The 17,036-nt window shown below is 35.7% G+C and overlaps 1 protein-coding gene across 1 annotated transcript; it reads left to right on the top strand.

Annotated features, from left to right (window-relative positions):
* Positions 1-11,448: 11,448 nt before the first annotated feature.
* LOC143532870 (ADP-ribosylation factor GTPase-activating protein AGD5-like) lies at positions 11,449-16,750 on the top strand. The gene is made up of 10 exons (XM_077027790.1): positions 11,449-11,543; positions 12,901-12,959; positions 13,067-13,157; positions 13,242-13,296; positions 13,413-13,503; positions 14,247-14,460; positions 14,566-14,734; positions 15,275-15,432; positions 15,539-15,687; positions 16,436-16,750. The coding sequence occupies exons 1-10, from the start codon at positions 11,493-11,495 to the stop codon at positions 16,578-16,580; spliced, it is 1,182 nt and encodes a 393-aa protein (XP_076883905.1). The 5' UTR covers positions 11,449-11,492; the 3' UTR covers positions 16,581-16,750.
* Positions 16,751-17,036: the final 286 nt, after the last annotated feature.

The following is a 17,036-nucleotide window of genomic DNA, read 5'->3' on the forward strand; positions in this document are numbered from 1 at the left end:
TGCGGGGCATGAACAAGCAACTTGAAACCAAATCGGACGGGGTCCGATATTTTGAGAACCGGATTTGGGTTCCACGATACGGAGAGTTGAGAACTCTAGTGATGGACGAAGCTCACAAGTCCCGATATTCTATCCACCCTGGCTCAGATAAAATGTATCATGACTTAAAGGCACTTTACTGGTGGCCGAATATGAAAGCCGACATTGCCACCTACGTGAGCAAATGCTTGACTTGTGCCAGAGTCAAAATAGAATACCAGAAACCATCTGGCCTGCTACAGCAACCGGAACTTCCAATGTGGAAATGGGAACACATTTCAATGGACTTCATCACGGGATTACCTAAGACACCGATGGGATGCGATACCATCTGGGTGATCGTTGACCGATTGACTAAGTTTGCACACTTCTTAGCGATTAAGGAATCGGATAAAATGGAAAGATTGACTCGCGTCTACATGAAGGAAGTAGTGTCTAGACACGGAGTGCCTGTCTCAATCATTTCTGATCGAGATTCCCGTTTCCCTTCGCACTTTTGGAAGTCGCTACAGAGCGCACTAGGCACCCGTCTTGACATGAGCACAGCATACCATCCTCATACGGATGGGCAAAGTGAACGAACTATTCAGACCTTAGAGGACATGTTGCGTGCATGTGTGTTGGATTTCGGAAAAAGTTAGGAACCTCACTTACCTTTGGTAGAGTTTTCGTATAATAACAGCTACCACGTAAGTATTAAAGCAGCGCCGTTTGAAGCACTGTACGGACGGAAGTGTCGATCACCTCTCTGCTGGGTAGAGGTGGGTGACAGCCAAATCACTGGTCCAGAACTGGTACTCGAAACTTCGGAAAGGATTGTTTAAATCCGAAATCGCATGGCAGCAGCACGAGATCGCCAAAAGAGTTACGCCGACAAGCGCCGAAAACCTCTCGAATTTCAAGCGAACGATCGAGTGTTACTCAAAGTCTCACCTCGGAAAGGTGTGGTTCGCTTTGGAAAGCGAAACAAACTCAACCCACGATATGTTGGTCCTTACCGGATAACGGAACGCGTTGGTCCAGTGGCGTACCGGCTGGACTTACCAGCGGAACTCAGCAGTGTACACAATGTTTTTCACGTATCGAATTTAAAGAAATGCCTATCCGATGAAACTCAAGTAGTCCCTTTGGATGAACTGCAAGTTGATGAACAGTTACGCTTCATTGAAGAACCAGTTGAGGTTTTGGATTGGGAAACCAAAACGCTCAAGCACAGCAAAATTCCAATTGTTAAGGTTCGTTGGAACTCGAGACGTGGACCGGAGTTCACGTGGGAACGCGAGGATCAAATGATGAAAAAGTATCCTCACCTTTTTGAAGGGCTGACCAAACACAGAAAACCGCGAAACCCGACAAACCGTCAGAAATCACCGGAAGTATGAATTAAATTTCGGGACGAAATTTCTTTCTACTAGGGGATGATATGACAAACTGAAAAATTTTTCTTACTTTTTCAGACACTCATCACGACTTGTCTCAAATTTTCGAGACGAAAATTCTTTAACATGGGAATGATGTGACAATCGTCAATTTCAGGTTAACTCCGTTAACTCAACTCCGTCAATTCAAACTTAAAGATCATTGAGTCTATAACGCACACCTCATTACATTTAAACTAGGGTTTAAATGACGCTTAACACTTACTACATGTGTAGTCTTTCGGGAATTGCACCGAAACGCAAACGAGTTGACGCAAACAATTGGTGAATAAACGAAAAACGTCAAAACAATAATTATGTGTTAGACTTATGTGTTATGTGATAACATTCTTATAAACATTAACTTAATGTGCTAGAACTAGTTAATTAAGCTAGAAAAGTAACATTTGAAAGTTAAGGGACCAAAGTGTATTATATTATTATTATTAATAATAATCACCAAACCCTAACCTCTACCCCATTCCCAAAACCCGATCGGCAGCCCCCCTTGCCCCCCTCCTTGCGATCGGCCCTCATACACACACATACAATCAAGATTGTTCAAGTTTGATTGAAGATTAAGGTGCTAGGAAGGTATAAACGACTATCCTATGCATCCTTTATACTTAATTTCGATTTTTAATGGGTTAATTACAAACCCTAGATTCCGAAAATTTCATATATTGTGTTCATATGATTTTTGTTTGATTTGATGATGTATTGATGATGATTGATAACTAGAATTGATATTGTTACATGTTAATTGTTGTGTCTTTGATTTTGAGATCAAATAAAACCCTAACCATGTATGTATGGTGTAATTGATGTGCATGGATAGTGGTTATGGTGTCTAGAGTGTCATATGAAAGGATTATGGTCTATAGATGATTAATATGTTGAATTTTGTTGCAAACAGTTTCTGGACAGATTGTGTTGTTGATGTTCAATTGACTTTATCTGGGTGTAAATGTGAAAATTGGTTGAGATTATTGATACTACAGTAAACTATGTTGAGTCTAGTTTCTAAAGAATATAAATTTGCAATTTTTGGACGTGTAAAAGTTAACCTTTATGATTTTACAAAAACGTTGTGCAAAGCTGAGTTGTTAGACCTGCTGTTAGGTTGTTTTGTAAATGTTATATCTCATGAACTACGAGACCAATTGGGTTGGTTCCACTTCTGGAAGTTGACTTGTTGAGTTAGGAACCTAATCCAAGTGGTCTTGCATTTGTTGGATTTTTCTTTTAACGGGAATTTCAAATAACATTCTGTTGCGCATGAATTTGACTGTTATGAGTTTGCTGTAATGATTTGATTATTGTGAGAAACCTATGTGGAATAAAAATATAATAAAATATGTTCTGGAAACCTAAGACATATATGCTTTAGTGATGATTTTTGGTAAATTAATTGAGATGCTATGATCGGTGGAATAGTACAATCTTTCAAGTAGAATTTCTGTCTCGATGAAACTAGTTGCTGAATTTTGTGAAAGTTGCATGAAACAACGTGATTTCTAATTTATTATCGTGTTTTGACCAAATTGCCCTTGCGGGGAATAATTGCTAATTGATTGTCATGATTTGACCAAATTGCCCTCGTGGGGAATAATTGCTAGTTAATTGTTATGTGTGATCAAATTGCCCTTACGGGGAGTAATTGCTAGTGATGTACATTATTAATACATGACACGTAAATAATTGCTCACACACGTATCGTATCACAAATGTACTTGTTAAGGTCACACACGATTCACAAACGAAACACGAAACATGCTGTGTGCATAGGTATTATGTGCCGGGTCTAGAGACTCGATAATATTCCGACACTTAGAAAAATCTCTTTGTTGTTTTAGAACGCTAGAGAGAGTTTTTATGTGACGCGCATCTTGGTGAATTATTTTGGGAATACTTCGCAAACAGTGAGTTCACTTACCCCTTTTAAACTGTTTTCAAACGCTTTTCTCTTGGGGGAGATAACATACTCCGAAAACGCATTTAAGATTTTGTTAATATAGATTATATATCACTTGAAAAGACTAAGTGGCAAACGCGTTAACTAAAGTCCTTCATTCACATCGAACCGTTTAATATTGGATAATAGCGAGTCATTGTTGAGTAGTACTACTGGGTTTGACAAGCCCCACCCAACGCTAAACTCGACTGGAGGTCGAGTGGGTGTAATCTTGGCTAAACACATACCATGGTCTGGATGACCTGGTGGCAAGGCAAATGATAAACAGTCAGCTTCGGTGTCGAACACTTAGTAATACTTGTTTTATAGGCTAGCTACCTATAGATATATAATTGACATAACACTATCTGGCAACGCAAAACGCTTAACGCAAAACGCTGAACGCAAAACGCTGAACGCAAACGCTAACGCTTTATTTTATTTGAACTCGTGAACTCACCAACCCTGTGTTGACACTTTTAGTATGTTATTCTCAGGTAGCCGAGGCGGGCGCGCGGTTTAGGATCATGCATTGCTTGAAACACTTTTAATTATGCAAACTTATTTTAAACTGTTATCATTGGGTTTTAAGTCGTCCTGCGTGACGCAACATTGGTTTCTATGGTTTTACGCTTCCGCATTTAATTACTCGTAAACGTTTTCATGGTTTTAAAACTTTGTTTTATGGTTTGATTATAACTAATGATTCCGATCCTGTTAGTTCACACCCTCTTACGGTAAAACTCCGTTAGTGGATTTTGAGGGTGTGACAACGATGTATGGTCTTATGGCCTTAAATCTTGTATTGATAGGATACTTTAAGGTTCCAGACACCATTGGGTCTTTATGTGGTTTGTCATCTGGGTATTCATTTCGATGAATATTAAAAATGCTTGAAAAAGCGAACCCGTATTGTATCTTCCTTAAGTCTTTAAACTTGATCGCTAAAAGTACTTTCTAATACAAAATAAATTACAGACTTGATCAAACCACACTGTGAGTCATACATTATCTCCTTGCTCGCGTCTTATTACCATTAAGAAATGGACCACAAGGGACACAATGTATGTATGGCGACATATGAAATCGTGCATACTTATCCATGGGAACATACCTTATAATATTGCTTGATAACGGGGATATATCTTGTAATATGGATTACATACTCAGATTGCTTACTAAATCATTTTCGATCAAACTTATTCTAATGTTTAAGTCAAGTTAGGGTGATTTAGAGAAAATCAAATTAAGCCTGAATCAATATTAAAACTAATAGTTTTTGATATTTTGTGCCTAATCGAACAAATTAAATCGTATCATAGAAAATTCTGAATAATTTGTTTGAAGGTTTAGGTAAACAACAATACTAATAACCTACTTAACACCAGTCATAATAAAACTGAAAATAAAATTGTGACGAAAGGAACATTTGATTAATATGATTCCCTGCTTGCATAAAAATATGTACTGCTTTAATAGTTTTACGTTAATTGTTTACATTTTTGCATTTTATTTTATTTTTTATTATAAAATTGAAAAGTACAAAAGGATTTTGGTGTGTTTTGATATACAATTCAAAAATCAAAAAGATTTTAATTTCTGTGTTATTTTTTTATTTACCGAGCTATTGAACTATTCAAAACAAAAAAAAAAAGAATTATCTCACATTTAAGTAATTCGTGCTTAAAGTATTACTTCTTAAAGTAAATCCGCTTAATTTAGTCATTTCCGATCAACGATTGATCGGGTTAATGTAAATAATATTATTTTATTCTTATTTGAAACCCTAATGGGATTTAAGTGATAATTTAATAACTTTGAATGAATTTGATTCATTCGTTAACGGATATGCTTATCCGTTATAACTATATTAACGAATGGCATGTCATTCGTTAAATTCATAACGTATGAGACTCATTCGTTATAGATACACATTCTCTTCCGTTGACAAATAACGAATGTGGTCATTCATGTACTGCTGTAAAGAATGAACAGTTAAAGTATCCATTCGTTAAAATTCAACAAATGAAAGAGTTATTTGTGAAAAATTTAACGAATGAAGCTCTTTCGTGTGATTTTTACACGAATCACATGTTTCAGTTAACGAATGAGGCCCATTCGTTAATTCAAAATTAACAAATCGCCTCGTTTTTCATGAAATTATTGGTGGGGGTTTATAATCCCAATACAATGAATGAGTGGTCATTCGTCTTCCACTATTTCATCGAAAAACAGAGAGAACCTATTGCCAATTTTTCTTAGAATTCCTAAGTTCGTTTTTACTCAAATTAACCAATTTAGTGTTATTCTACAGGTAAAAGCGAGACCAGGGTTACAAGAATCAAGATAATTGACCACAGACTTAGGGTTTAATTGACAAACCCTTTAACCGTTATGAACTGGATTAAATACCAGTTGATTCTTGATAATTTAGGGGTACTTGTTAACGTTTTAATGTATTAGAACTATTTTCAATTAAACATGTTAGGGTTAATTGAAATATAGTATGTGAATCGATTAAGTTTAGATAATAATCAATTGTTTTTGACTTTTCTGGGTTAATAGTTATTTTGACTTTAACTAGGATTGTCAAAATTGATTGATACAGTCTTATTCATTATTATATAACGAATAACCTCATTCTCTAAGTTAGTGAATAACCTGGTTGTTCGTTTGGTTAATGAATAACTCGTCCTTCGTTATTTATAACGAATGGGTGGGTGATTCGTTAGATAAAGAATGAACCGATTCTATAAAGTAACGAATAGCTTATTCGTTAGGATAATGAATAGGCTAGTAATTCGTTAAAGTATTTAAACACGAATGCGCTCATTCGTTAAAGTTACATCTAACGAATGAGAGTTCATTCGTTAATCAAAAATATTAGTTTTGATTATTTTAATACTAACGTATTCATTTTTAACTGTATAGCTGAGGAAAACATTCCTAATCCTGTTCCTGAGCAACAACCCGAAGTGGAAGCTCAATTTGAAATTTAAGAGGCCAAACCCGAGGAAGCACCATTTCTGTTGCCTTGGGATAAGAAGCACAACATTTGTGTGTCCTTACAAGACAACTACTGTGGATCTCCTATGTTTGGTGACATTATTAGCTTTTTAAAGCGGTCATGGATTTATAGTGCGATATCTACTGACACATTGATATACCAGAGAATTATACGGGCATTCTGGGATACCCCTCGATATGTTGAGGAGGAGAACCAGATCAAGGCCATTATACAGGATAAGCCTGCTGTTATAGATGTTGGGGTTATTAGAGATGTGTTGGAATTTTAGGATACGATAGATGATCGATGTGAGTTTGACCGTGGTTTGATCAGGGGATTGTTTAGGAGGATTAAGTATAAGGGGGATTTAGACCGTTCGATGTATAATAAGGCGAACTTGTGCAAGCAGTACAAGTACTTGTTGCATGTCCTTATTCACTGTTTAGGAGGACGAAAGGGTGGATACGACGAGTGCCGGATGATGCTACAGTCTGCCTTTGTTGCTTTAGTGCTCAACAAACCATTCAACTTCTCTGAAATGGTTTGTTATCATCTAAAGGAGAATTATACGAGCCAGCATAGATTCTTGATGTATCCTCGGTTCCTCCAGTTGATTATAAATGATTTGCAGCCAGAGTTATTTTAAGATCCGATGAACCGTGCTGACTTAATGGTTCTTGAACATATGAACCTGGATACGATGAGACGTGTACGTACTTATAGGAATCAGAGTTTACAAGATCGTCCTAAGTACAAAAGGTTAATTGGCCATCTCGCTGATATTGATTACGTAGCCCCATCTAACGATCGTTGGGTTCACGATAATTCAGGTTCTAAGCGTGAAGGTGGTGATGGTGGTGCGGGTAGTGGTAATGATGGTGGTCAAGGACCAAGTACGGGTTTGTCTTATGCAGAGAAGAGGAAGAGAAAAAGGAAAGGAGCCTATGGTTGAAAAGGCTGAGAAACCCATGAAGCAGAGGGTTCGACGTGGTTCTGGTATTGAGATTCCTAGCCAACCGACTATGCCTACAGTTAGACCTCGACACCTGTTACTATTCCTGCTTCTGCATCTCCTGTGATTCCACGTTCTCCTACACCAGTGCAGATGCCTACTTCTCCTGTTCCTCCGACTATGACATTGATGGAGACTTCAATGACCAATTCTCGATTCGGTGACGTATTACAGACTGTAGTAGCACAAATGCCGAGTCCACAGCCACAAGTGCTCTAGCTAGTCCTACGATGTGCCAAGACCTCAGCATTCGTATATGGCTTTTAATCGTCCTCAAGGTCCTATGCAACCAGTTCATCCTAAATTCTATCACACTTCTCCTAACGTCCAGATGTTCCAGTTGCTTAATCTGATTCACTTGCAACAGTTGCTTAATCTGATTCACTTGCAACATAATCAGATGTAAGCTGATCGTATGTTTCAGGAGCAAATGCGGATCGAGCAGCGGAATATGTATCGACATATTCAGTATATTTAGAAGGAGAACAGGGAATTGAAAGCCCTGGTTGCTGCTAAGGGGGAGAGATTAGATAAACAGGACGAGATCATTCCGCAGTTAACGTATAAGGATGACGAGCTGAAAAAATGGAAGAACGATGATAAAGATCCTAATGATGGTGGAGTTGGTGATCAGCAACCGGGCGGTGGTAATTCATCAACAACAGGTAAAGCTGGGACTAGTGGTGGTAGTGGTGGTGACGAGAAAAGCATGTAGATAATCCCATACAAGGATTATACGAGCATAAAGCCGGTTGATACGATAGCGGCTAATATGATATTGTTTGTGGGCATGGATGGTATGGTGGGTAGTATGGTGAATGCTGATGAGATCAAAGAGGGCGAGTTTTTTGACCACTCGTTGACTAAAGAACAAATCGCTCTGCTGCTGGATCTAAACAAGGACGAGGTTGAGGAATTGGGAAAGTCTGTGGATGTTGAGGTGGATTTTGAGGAAAGTACTAATCCTGGAATTCCAAGTGGGAATGTGCCAGATTTTGAGGAAGTTGAAGTTGAGGACGTAACTGCCGAGGACTACCCAGATATGTATACCACGAATAACTCTAATTCTGGTATTCCGTTCTTTACAACAGAACATTTTGAAGTGGCAGAGAAACGTCTCAGGAAAGCACATGAACGGTGGAATAAAGAAGTCGAGACTAGTAATCTTTCAGCAAAAGAGAAGAAGCGTAAACGTGCTTTAGATGGTATGTTCGAGCACAATGTCGAGAAAATGAACGAGATGATCGAGACGCTTCACTACAACGAACAAGAAGATATCCAATAAGCGAAGGTTCGAGCATCTGCATACCAGATGAAGAAGTACAAGAGTATGAGGTCAGTGAAAGGTGATATGGTGGCTTGGCAGTATGATTCTGATCTTAAGGTATACGTGGTTAAGTGGGAACACGGTTTATATTATTTTAAACGTATACAAGATGTTATAACTATGCCTTGTTGGGATGTGAGAACCTTGGCCAACCGACCATTTGTGAATCGGGGTAAAGACCAGTGGGCCACTTGGTTCTATGAGCATCTTTTACACGAAGCTCGATGTGGATTCAAATTCTTTAAGCCGCATGTGCCAACACATAAGTACATCGACGAGATCGATCTGCGCACGGGCTGGAGGAAGATGATTCTACAAGTGAAGTCGCCGAAGACTATGAAGAGGGTCTCGATGAAGACATTCCCTCAGAGTCTATTCACATCGTTCAATAGATGGCATTACGACAACAGAATGAGTGAAGCAGTTATTGTTTTAGGATCAGGAATGAATGCACAATTCATTCGTGTTATCGATCCTATGTGGCTCGTTAACTTATCGGAGTCTGATAACGATGCTTTATTTCATAATCAGATCCGGTTTGCTAATGTAAGCAACTATGATCTTGCGATGCAGTTTCAGCGGGTCGTACGGGTTTGCTATGCGTTCAAGATTCATAGTTGTAATGATTGGAAGACGAAGATGTTCCAAGGCTAAAGTATAAAGAGCTCGAGACGAGGGGGAGGTTGTTGATAAATGGTTCGAGCGTCTCAGTCTTTGTATGATTATTATATTAGTTTATAATGTAAAGGGTGTTTTGGTAATTATGCATTTAGCCCATTCGCCTTAATTGTAAGGCTCATTCGTTACCTAGTAACTAATGAGTCACATTCGCATAATGTAAGTGTCATTCGTATAATGTATGTTTAACGAATGACTAACGGTCATTTGTATAGTTTAATGTAACGAGTGACTCATTCGTTAAGGTATGTCTTAACGAATGAGGTCATCTCTATAAATACTTGTAAAGTATTCTAAGGTATTGAAAGTTTTTGCAAAATCGTATTCTACCTCGTTACTATGTCAAAATCACTCAAGAATACACACATTACACACACTAAAGTAATCACATCATCCTAATCGTAATCAATGAATCCGAATAATACGTTGTAATCACAAGATCTGGATCCAGCTCACACCGCGCTCTCATAAAATTGAATTCATGCAACTATTTTATCTGTTTATTAATGTTTTATGAAACTTAACTTGACTCGATGTTAAACGGAAAGACCCAAACACACTCAAAACAGCTTATTGTTGTATCAAAGCACATGTAGTTGAGTAAATAAACTTTTTTCACAATGAATGGTAGGGTAACATTTGACAGCAAGCAAAATAAGAGTAACATGAAAAAAATAATATGTGCACATGAATACATGATCATATGGCTTCAATTTAAGCCACAAATTACTCAAAGGGAAAATTGAATTTGATCGCTTTAATTTACCATTAATTACCATTTAATAAGATTAATAGAATCAGTATCAACAAGAATCTATTGAAACATTTGAGGGGTTTTGGGCATTGGTTATTTGTTTATTCTTCATTTGTGAATTACAAATAAAAAGCTATATAATTGTTCCTACATATTTCATCTTTCCCGTTGATAAAAAAAACTTATGTGTATTTTGACAGGTTGAGTTATTTGTGTATTTGATCACATGTATTCAAAGTGAATGTGCTAACAAGTATAATGAAAACATGTGTTATTCTTCATAATATGATCATCGAAGATGAGCACGATGATGGTGACAGTCTTAACATTGAGTATGATCAAATTGATAATGATCTCCATAAATTGTCGCACAATCATACATGTGAGTTTATGGACTTCATTCAATGCCATCTTCGTATTAGAGATAGTTCGGCACACAAGAAGATCTAATTGAACATCAATGGCTACTCTATTCTCAACAATAAACGATATCATGTTATATTTTATTATTTCGTGAATGTTATTGGTTGGAGTTAGAAACATGCTATGTGATGATCATTAGAATTATTTATGTAAGAACAAATCTTATTAGCTCAACTTTTGTTTTAATCTGCATCTATTTGGGTCATTCGGTTGTCATGTGTTAGGAGTGTGCAACGGCTACGATCCGGCCCGACCCAACAATCTATTACTTTTGTTTGACTGGTTAATGCTTATGCAATGCTTTTCTATGTAACTGCACTTTATTTGATTGGTTGAAGGGGCATTATTGTCATTCTATATGTTCCTATGATTTGTTCTTTTGTATTGCATCACATCTACTATAGTGGTGTTTGGATTGCAAATGTTATTTGTATCAGAGCATGATAAATGTGATTTGTTTATGTGATTTCTTTGTTTGAATTGCGGTAGTGGTTAATCGGGTTCATTTACGGATCAGGGGTCATGAGTCACAAAGCGGGTCATCAATTAGAGGGATGTTTTGTAGTTGCAGGTTTATTAGGTAAGTGAAGGGTTTTTACTTTTTAGACACCGACCAATTGTTCAAACGTAACTTTTATGAAACCCCAAGGACGAAAGATGGAAATACAATTGTAAGATCCAAAGCGTATCTTATATATCCACCAAGCCCAAAACTGAAAAAAGGATTCTTTCTTTCTTTTTAATTAAAAAGTCAAAATCCAATCAAACTGCAGACCTTTCTTTCTTATTAAACCCCACCCCCATCCTCTGCAACTTCTTCTTCTTCTTCTTCTTCAACAAAATCCCGCGGATTCATACAAGCTTCTTCTTAATCTTGAAGATGAATGATAAATCACGTGTTTCTAAAGGCCTCGATCCAAAACACCGAAAGGTTTGCTTTGCTTTCCCTTAATCATATCATCATCAACTCTCACTTCACTGCCTTATTATTATTATGTATGATTTCAGTTTCTCATAATCTAATTATCCAATTCCAAGTTATTCACTGCTTTCAAATCGTAAATTAGGTTTTCTGTTACGAGAAACGTATTAGATTTCAATAATTATGTATTATTTGGTGCTTTAAAATCGTAAATTAGGTTTTCTTTATTATTTTACTTATATTTGAACTTATTTTTTATATGTTTTATATATAACATATATTATTTAATTACTTACTTTTTTATAGCTTTATATATAACAATAATATTTTGTTTATATAAAAATTATAGGCATGTTTAGGCTCGTTTATTAAACAAATCTTATTTTGAGGCTCGAGCTCATTTGAGCTTGGCTGGATTCCAGCTTGTAGCAAGATGATCTTGAGTAACTCACGAGCGGCTTGGCTCGGTTGCATCTCTACCTTCAAGTTTTTAATCGGTGCAATTTTCTGTGATTTTTGTTAAAACTTATATTTTAGAGTTCATATATTGTTGTTATAAATGATTTTAAATGCCGTCCATGTCCTTTCTGTTCATTAAAATATGTTGTTTGAAAGGTCAAGAGGCCAAAACTTTCATTTCATTTCATTTCTTGTGGTTACAACTTTTGATGCATGATGTACAAGCATGCTATCTTATTGGAATATTTGGTAGAAATTATTTGGCAACTATAAAGCAGTTTCTTTTAATGGAAGTTAATAATTGGAATGCTGATAAATAATGTAGTCAGTAGTTGGCCTAATTCATTTTGCATCAAAATAAAGTCAAGTTTTTAAGTTTGTTAAATGCATGCTGTACAACCACTAATAAAAGGTTACAATGAATGAAGAAGTTATTAATAATTTTATTTTTATTTTTTGCAATTTGGTAATATTAAGGAAATCACTAAAGGAGTCTCATGAATCATGATGCCATGACACATTAAACAAATTATTATTAAATTATTAATAAAATCAAACAGTTGGAAGACCTTTTTTGTGTTTGTATTCACTTGTATGTGTTAATAGCTGTCAAAGAATGTTTTGGACTTTTGGTAGATGCCAAGATAATGCATCGTATCCTGGGTGGGCCCACTTATGAGTTGTAATTCTTCTTACACATATCATAACATAATCTTTAACAGTATACTTTTAAGCAAAATCAACATGTTTAGTTGTTGACAGTTGAAACTGGTTGTTTCTGCCTCAAATTGCTGCCCTTTGGTGTCATGAAATTCCAACAGAATATTGTATATCTTTAAAAAAGTATCGTAACTTTTAGCGTATAAACATTTGGGCGTACCGTTTTAAACACTGACCCGTGCTGCAGATACTCGAAGGGTTACTTAAATTACCAGAGAATCGGGAATGTGCTGACTGCAAAAGCAAGTAGGTAGCATAACATTTTGCACAGTAAAAATGTTTATTTAACAGTCAAATTTCGAGAATTTTGTTAAAATGTGTAATTTTTTTAAATATATTTGTAATGATTTCAGGGCTCCAAGATGGGCTAGTGTGAATCTTGGGATTTTTATATGTATGTACTGTTCTGGTGTTCATAGAAGTCTTGGAGTACACATATCAAAGGTTCTGTTTTATTACCAAGAACTATGATTATAATAATGTTTATGGAATTTTTGTTGATTTTGACTTTTTATTTCGTTGTTTTAGGTGAGATCGGCTACGCTTGATACATGGCTGCCAGATCAGATTGCGTATATACAAAGTGAGTTGTTAGATCTTGTGCATCTAGCAATCTTGAAACCGTTTACAATTTCAGTATCTTTTTTAGGAATTAAAAAATGAAATATTTTGTTAACAAATGATTTGTGGTTATTGCAGCGATGGGAAATAACAAATCGAATCAATATTGGGAAGCTTTGTTGCCTCCTAAATATGATAGAGTCGGGATTGAAAATTTCATTCGTGCAAAGTATGTATCTCTTTTAAACTGTACTTTCTGTATGTTGATAACTGCATATTTCAAAATAATTAAATAAATAATAATAATAATAATAATAATAAACCAGCCGAACTAGCTCACTATCTTCAGTTTGGGGTGTAAACGAGCTGAGCTGAGCCCGAGCTCGTTAAGATCAAGCTTGGCTCGTTTAACTTACGAGAGGTCGAGCTTTGCTCTTTTCAAGCTCTATTTCTAAAGCTCGAGCTCAGCTCATTTATTGTTTATTTATTAATTGATATACATGTATAATTAATTTAATAAATGTATGCTATTATAAATTTTATATATTATTTGGTTATTTTTATCATAATGAATAATGATATATATATATATGTATATATATATATATAATAACTATTATGTAAATATATATTAAACATTAAGTAAAAGTTATATAAATGATGGGCTCGTTTATGTTTGGGAGCTTACTCAAGTTAAGTGAAGCTCGGGCTTGACTCGTTTATTAAATGAGCTCATTTTTACACTTGTGCTCATACTCGATTCGAGCTTTTAGCAAGCTGATCTCGAGTAGCTCCCGACTCATGCAGCTTCGCTCAGTTACACCCCTTAGTTTTGTTTAGCATTTTCACTAAGACGATCTTAATTAAAAAAAAAAGTTATTCAAAAAAGCCACTTTGATGTTTACAATGTGATTTTCTCTTTTTTTCTACCATTCATATGCCAACTAAATTTGTAAATAAAATTATGGTCAGGTATGTAGACAAGAGATGGGTTTCTCGAGAACGAAAAGTCGAACCTCATTCGAGTACAACACGCGAACAACATGTTCCGGTTTATAAACCCACTGGGCCCACGGTCAGCACTCCAACTAAAGTCATTGTTCATTTACCTGATGAAAAACAAAACCCTCAACTACACAACTTAAACAAACCCACACCTCTTCCTCCTAAAGTTCTTGAGCAGCAGGTATTATTAATGTTGACACTTTAGTTTTTGTACTACTTCAGCTATGTCTTTTTATGAAAAATAAATAATAAAATAGTCACATCAGTTGTCCCGTGATGCTTATAGGTCATTGTTCATCAAAAACAAATTGAACCCGAATTGAAGCCAGTGGAACATAAAATCGAACCTGAATTGAAACCAGTGGAACATAAAGTTGTTGAGGTTGTGTCGGACCGAAAGGTTGATGACTATCAAGCCACAGATTTATTTGATCTTCCACAAGCAAGGAATCAAAGTACGTGTTGGGGGTATTTTAGTCTTTTAACATCCTAAAACATAGATACTGCTTTCAGCTGTATATTAATGGGGCAACTTCATAGAATAGTAACCAACTTTCAAAAGTGTTCCAATTAGGTCACTTAACTTTAAAAAAGTGTTCCAATTAGGTCACTCAACTTTCGTGTTTGATTAAATTAAAAGTTTTAACATGTTTTTTTAGCCAATTTCTTTTCTATTTCACATAGGAAATCTTTTTATCTTTTTTTTGAAGTTGACGTTGAGTGGCGACATGAATTTTATTTTTTATTTTTAAATTTTAATATAATTAACGTTTTTTAAAAATTTTTAAATTTAACTACATATATTGCAAATTCCGACACCCACATCTTATCATCCATTTCTTTCTTGACGTACACAAAAATCGGTGAGACTTGATTTGAAGATTTAGTGAATATTCATCAGTGACCTAATTGGAACACTTTTGAAAGTTGGTTACTATTTTATGAGATTTTCCCTATATTAACTATAGGATTCATTTGATCTAAATTTTTTGTAGCGTCTAGTCCGATGTTACCAGTGGCAGAAGACAAAAACTTAAGTAACATAGTACAAACAAAATCTGAATTTGAGGATCTTTTTGATGGATTAGATTGGGTGACCCCATCTCTCACCCAACAACCATGCAAACAAGACATCATGAATCTTTCAGAAAAGGTATGCTCACCAAAACATATATGTTCAAGCCTTCAAGGTTCAAACCAAGTTATTCTGATTGATTTATTTTCAAACATTTTAACGTGTTTCGTGAACTTTTGAACAGCCGACTATGGTGCCACCATCTTCGGTTCAGCGACAGCTTGTAGTTCATACTCAACCGCAACCTAAGCTCATGGGTAATCAACAAATTGGCATGAACGGGTTCGGGCTCCACCGACCTATTGGTAATTCCAGATTTTACAGACCATCCAGGTAAATTATATCTTAATACAGACATATAGTTATGTACGTGTGTTATATCCATGAACCATCTTTTTGTCACTTTGAAGTTTCTAATACAAACTAATGATTTTGAAAAAAGTTAATATAGAAGAATTGATTTAACCCGCTAAAACCAGATGGTTGAGCCAACCCACCCAACCGGGTCCATAATTCTTGTCAAAACCGGACCGTGAACACATGCATAATTTCAGCTAGGGGTGTAAACGAGCCGAGCCAAGCACCAGCTTGTTTAGGCTCGAGATCGAACTCAGCTCGTTTCGAGCTATGTTTCTGAAACTCGAGCTCAGCTCGTGAAGTTGTGAGTAAATTTTTAAGCTTGGGCTCAGGTCGGTTTTTACTTATCAATTAATTTTTATACATTTATAAGTATTATCTATATTTCAAATATAGTTTTTATACATATAACAATAAATATTTAGTTATTTTGTCATAAATTTATATGGAGTAATAATTATTTTAAAGATTTATAATTACTATTTTATATAAACATTACATAATAATAGGCTCGTGAGCTAGCTTAAGCTCGTATATTAAACAAACTTGTTTTTGGATCAAAGCCCGTTTACGCTTGTCTCGATTCGAGCTTTTAGCAACCCAATCTCTAGTAGCTCATGGCGGCTTGGCTTGTTTACACTCCTAGTTCAGCTACCTGATTTCTTGTTCAAGAACAACTTTCATGCGATGTGTACATTAATCGGGTTGTGTTTCTTGTTTGCAGTATGTATGGTGCAATTCAGGTTGCCCCAATCACGAAACCTACAGGGGCCAATAGACCGTCAAAGGGACCATTAAGCCTCCCGACTCAGTTAGGAGGCGAGTACGACTTCTCTTCATTAACGCAGGGGATGTTTACCAAGAGGTAAATTGCCCCTTCTTTAACGAAGGTATTCATTTAGAAGTAGAAAATATAGTCAATTTACATAAATTAATTGTTTTGTAATTTTATATTTGAATCAGTTTAGTTTTTCATTTTATTTTTTTTATATTCGTTTGAATTTGTTATTTATTTGTGTTGCTACAAGCGAAATAATAAAAACATAGTCCGTTTCATTAAACCACTTTAATAGATATTTAATATTGATTATTTGTTATTTTTGTGGTCATTTAGATTAATTTTTATAAATATTCAAAATTAGATGAGAATAGTGATCCGGGTTAACTGTGAACGACCATCCTTGTAACACTCTTAGACACATATCTTGCACTTGAAAACATAGTGTTTTTAAAAGTGCCCTTGAGTGATCATACACATTCAAATTTTTATCAAGATCAAAACAACTTTTAAGACCATGAAAAACCTAAGAACCACCTCATTTCAC

This window comes from Bidens hawaiensis, unplaced genomic scaffold, assembly GCF_021521415.1.
Source record: "Bidens hawaiensis isolate Kalapana, Puna unplaced genomic scaffold, B.hawaiensis_p1.1 tig00009566_1, whole genome shotgun sequence".
In the NCBI taxonomy this organism is placed as follows: Eukaryota; Viridiplantae; Streptophyta; class Magnoliopsida; order Asterales; family Asteraceae; genus Bidens; species Bidens hawaiensis.

Coding starts and splice junctions, on each gene's coding strand:
- LOC143532870 (XM_077027790.1), top strand. CDS start 11,493: ATGAATGATAAATCACGTGTTTCTAAAGGCCTCGATCCAAAACACCGA. Junction 11,544..12,900: donor TCGATCCAAAACACCGAAAG/GTTTGCTTTGCT, acceptor CCCGTGCTGCAG/ATACTCGAAGGGTTACTTAA. Junction 13,297..13,412: donor TCAGATTGCGTATATACAAA/GTGAGTTGTTAG, acceptor TGGTTATTGCAG/CGATGGGAAATAACAAATCG.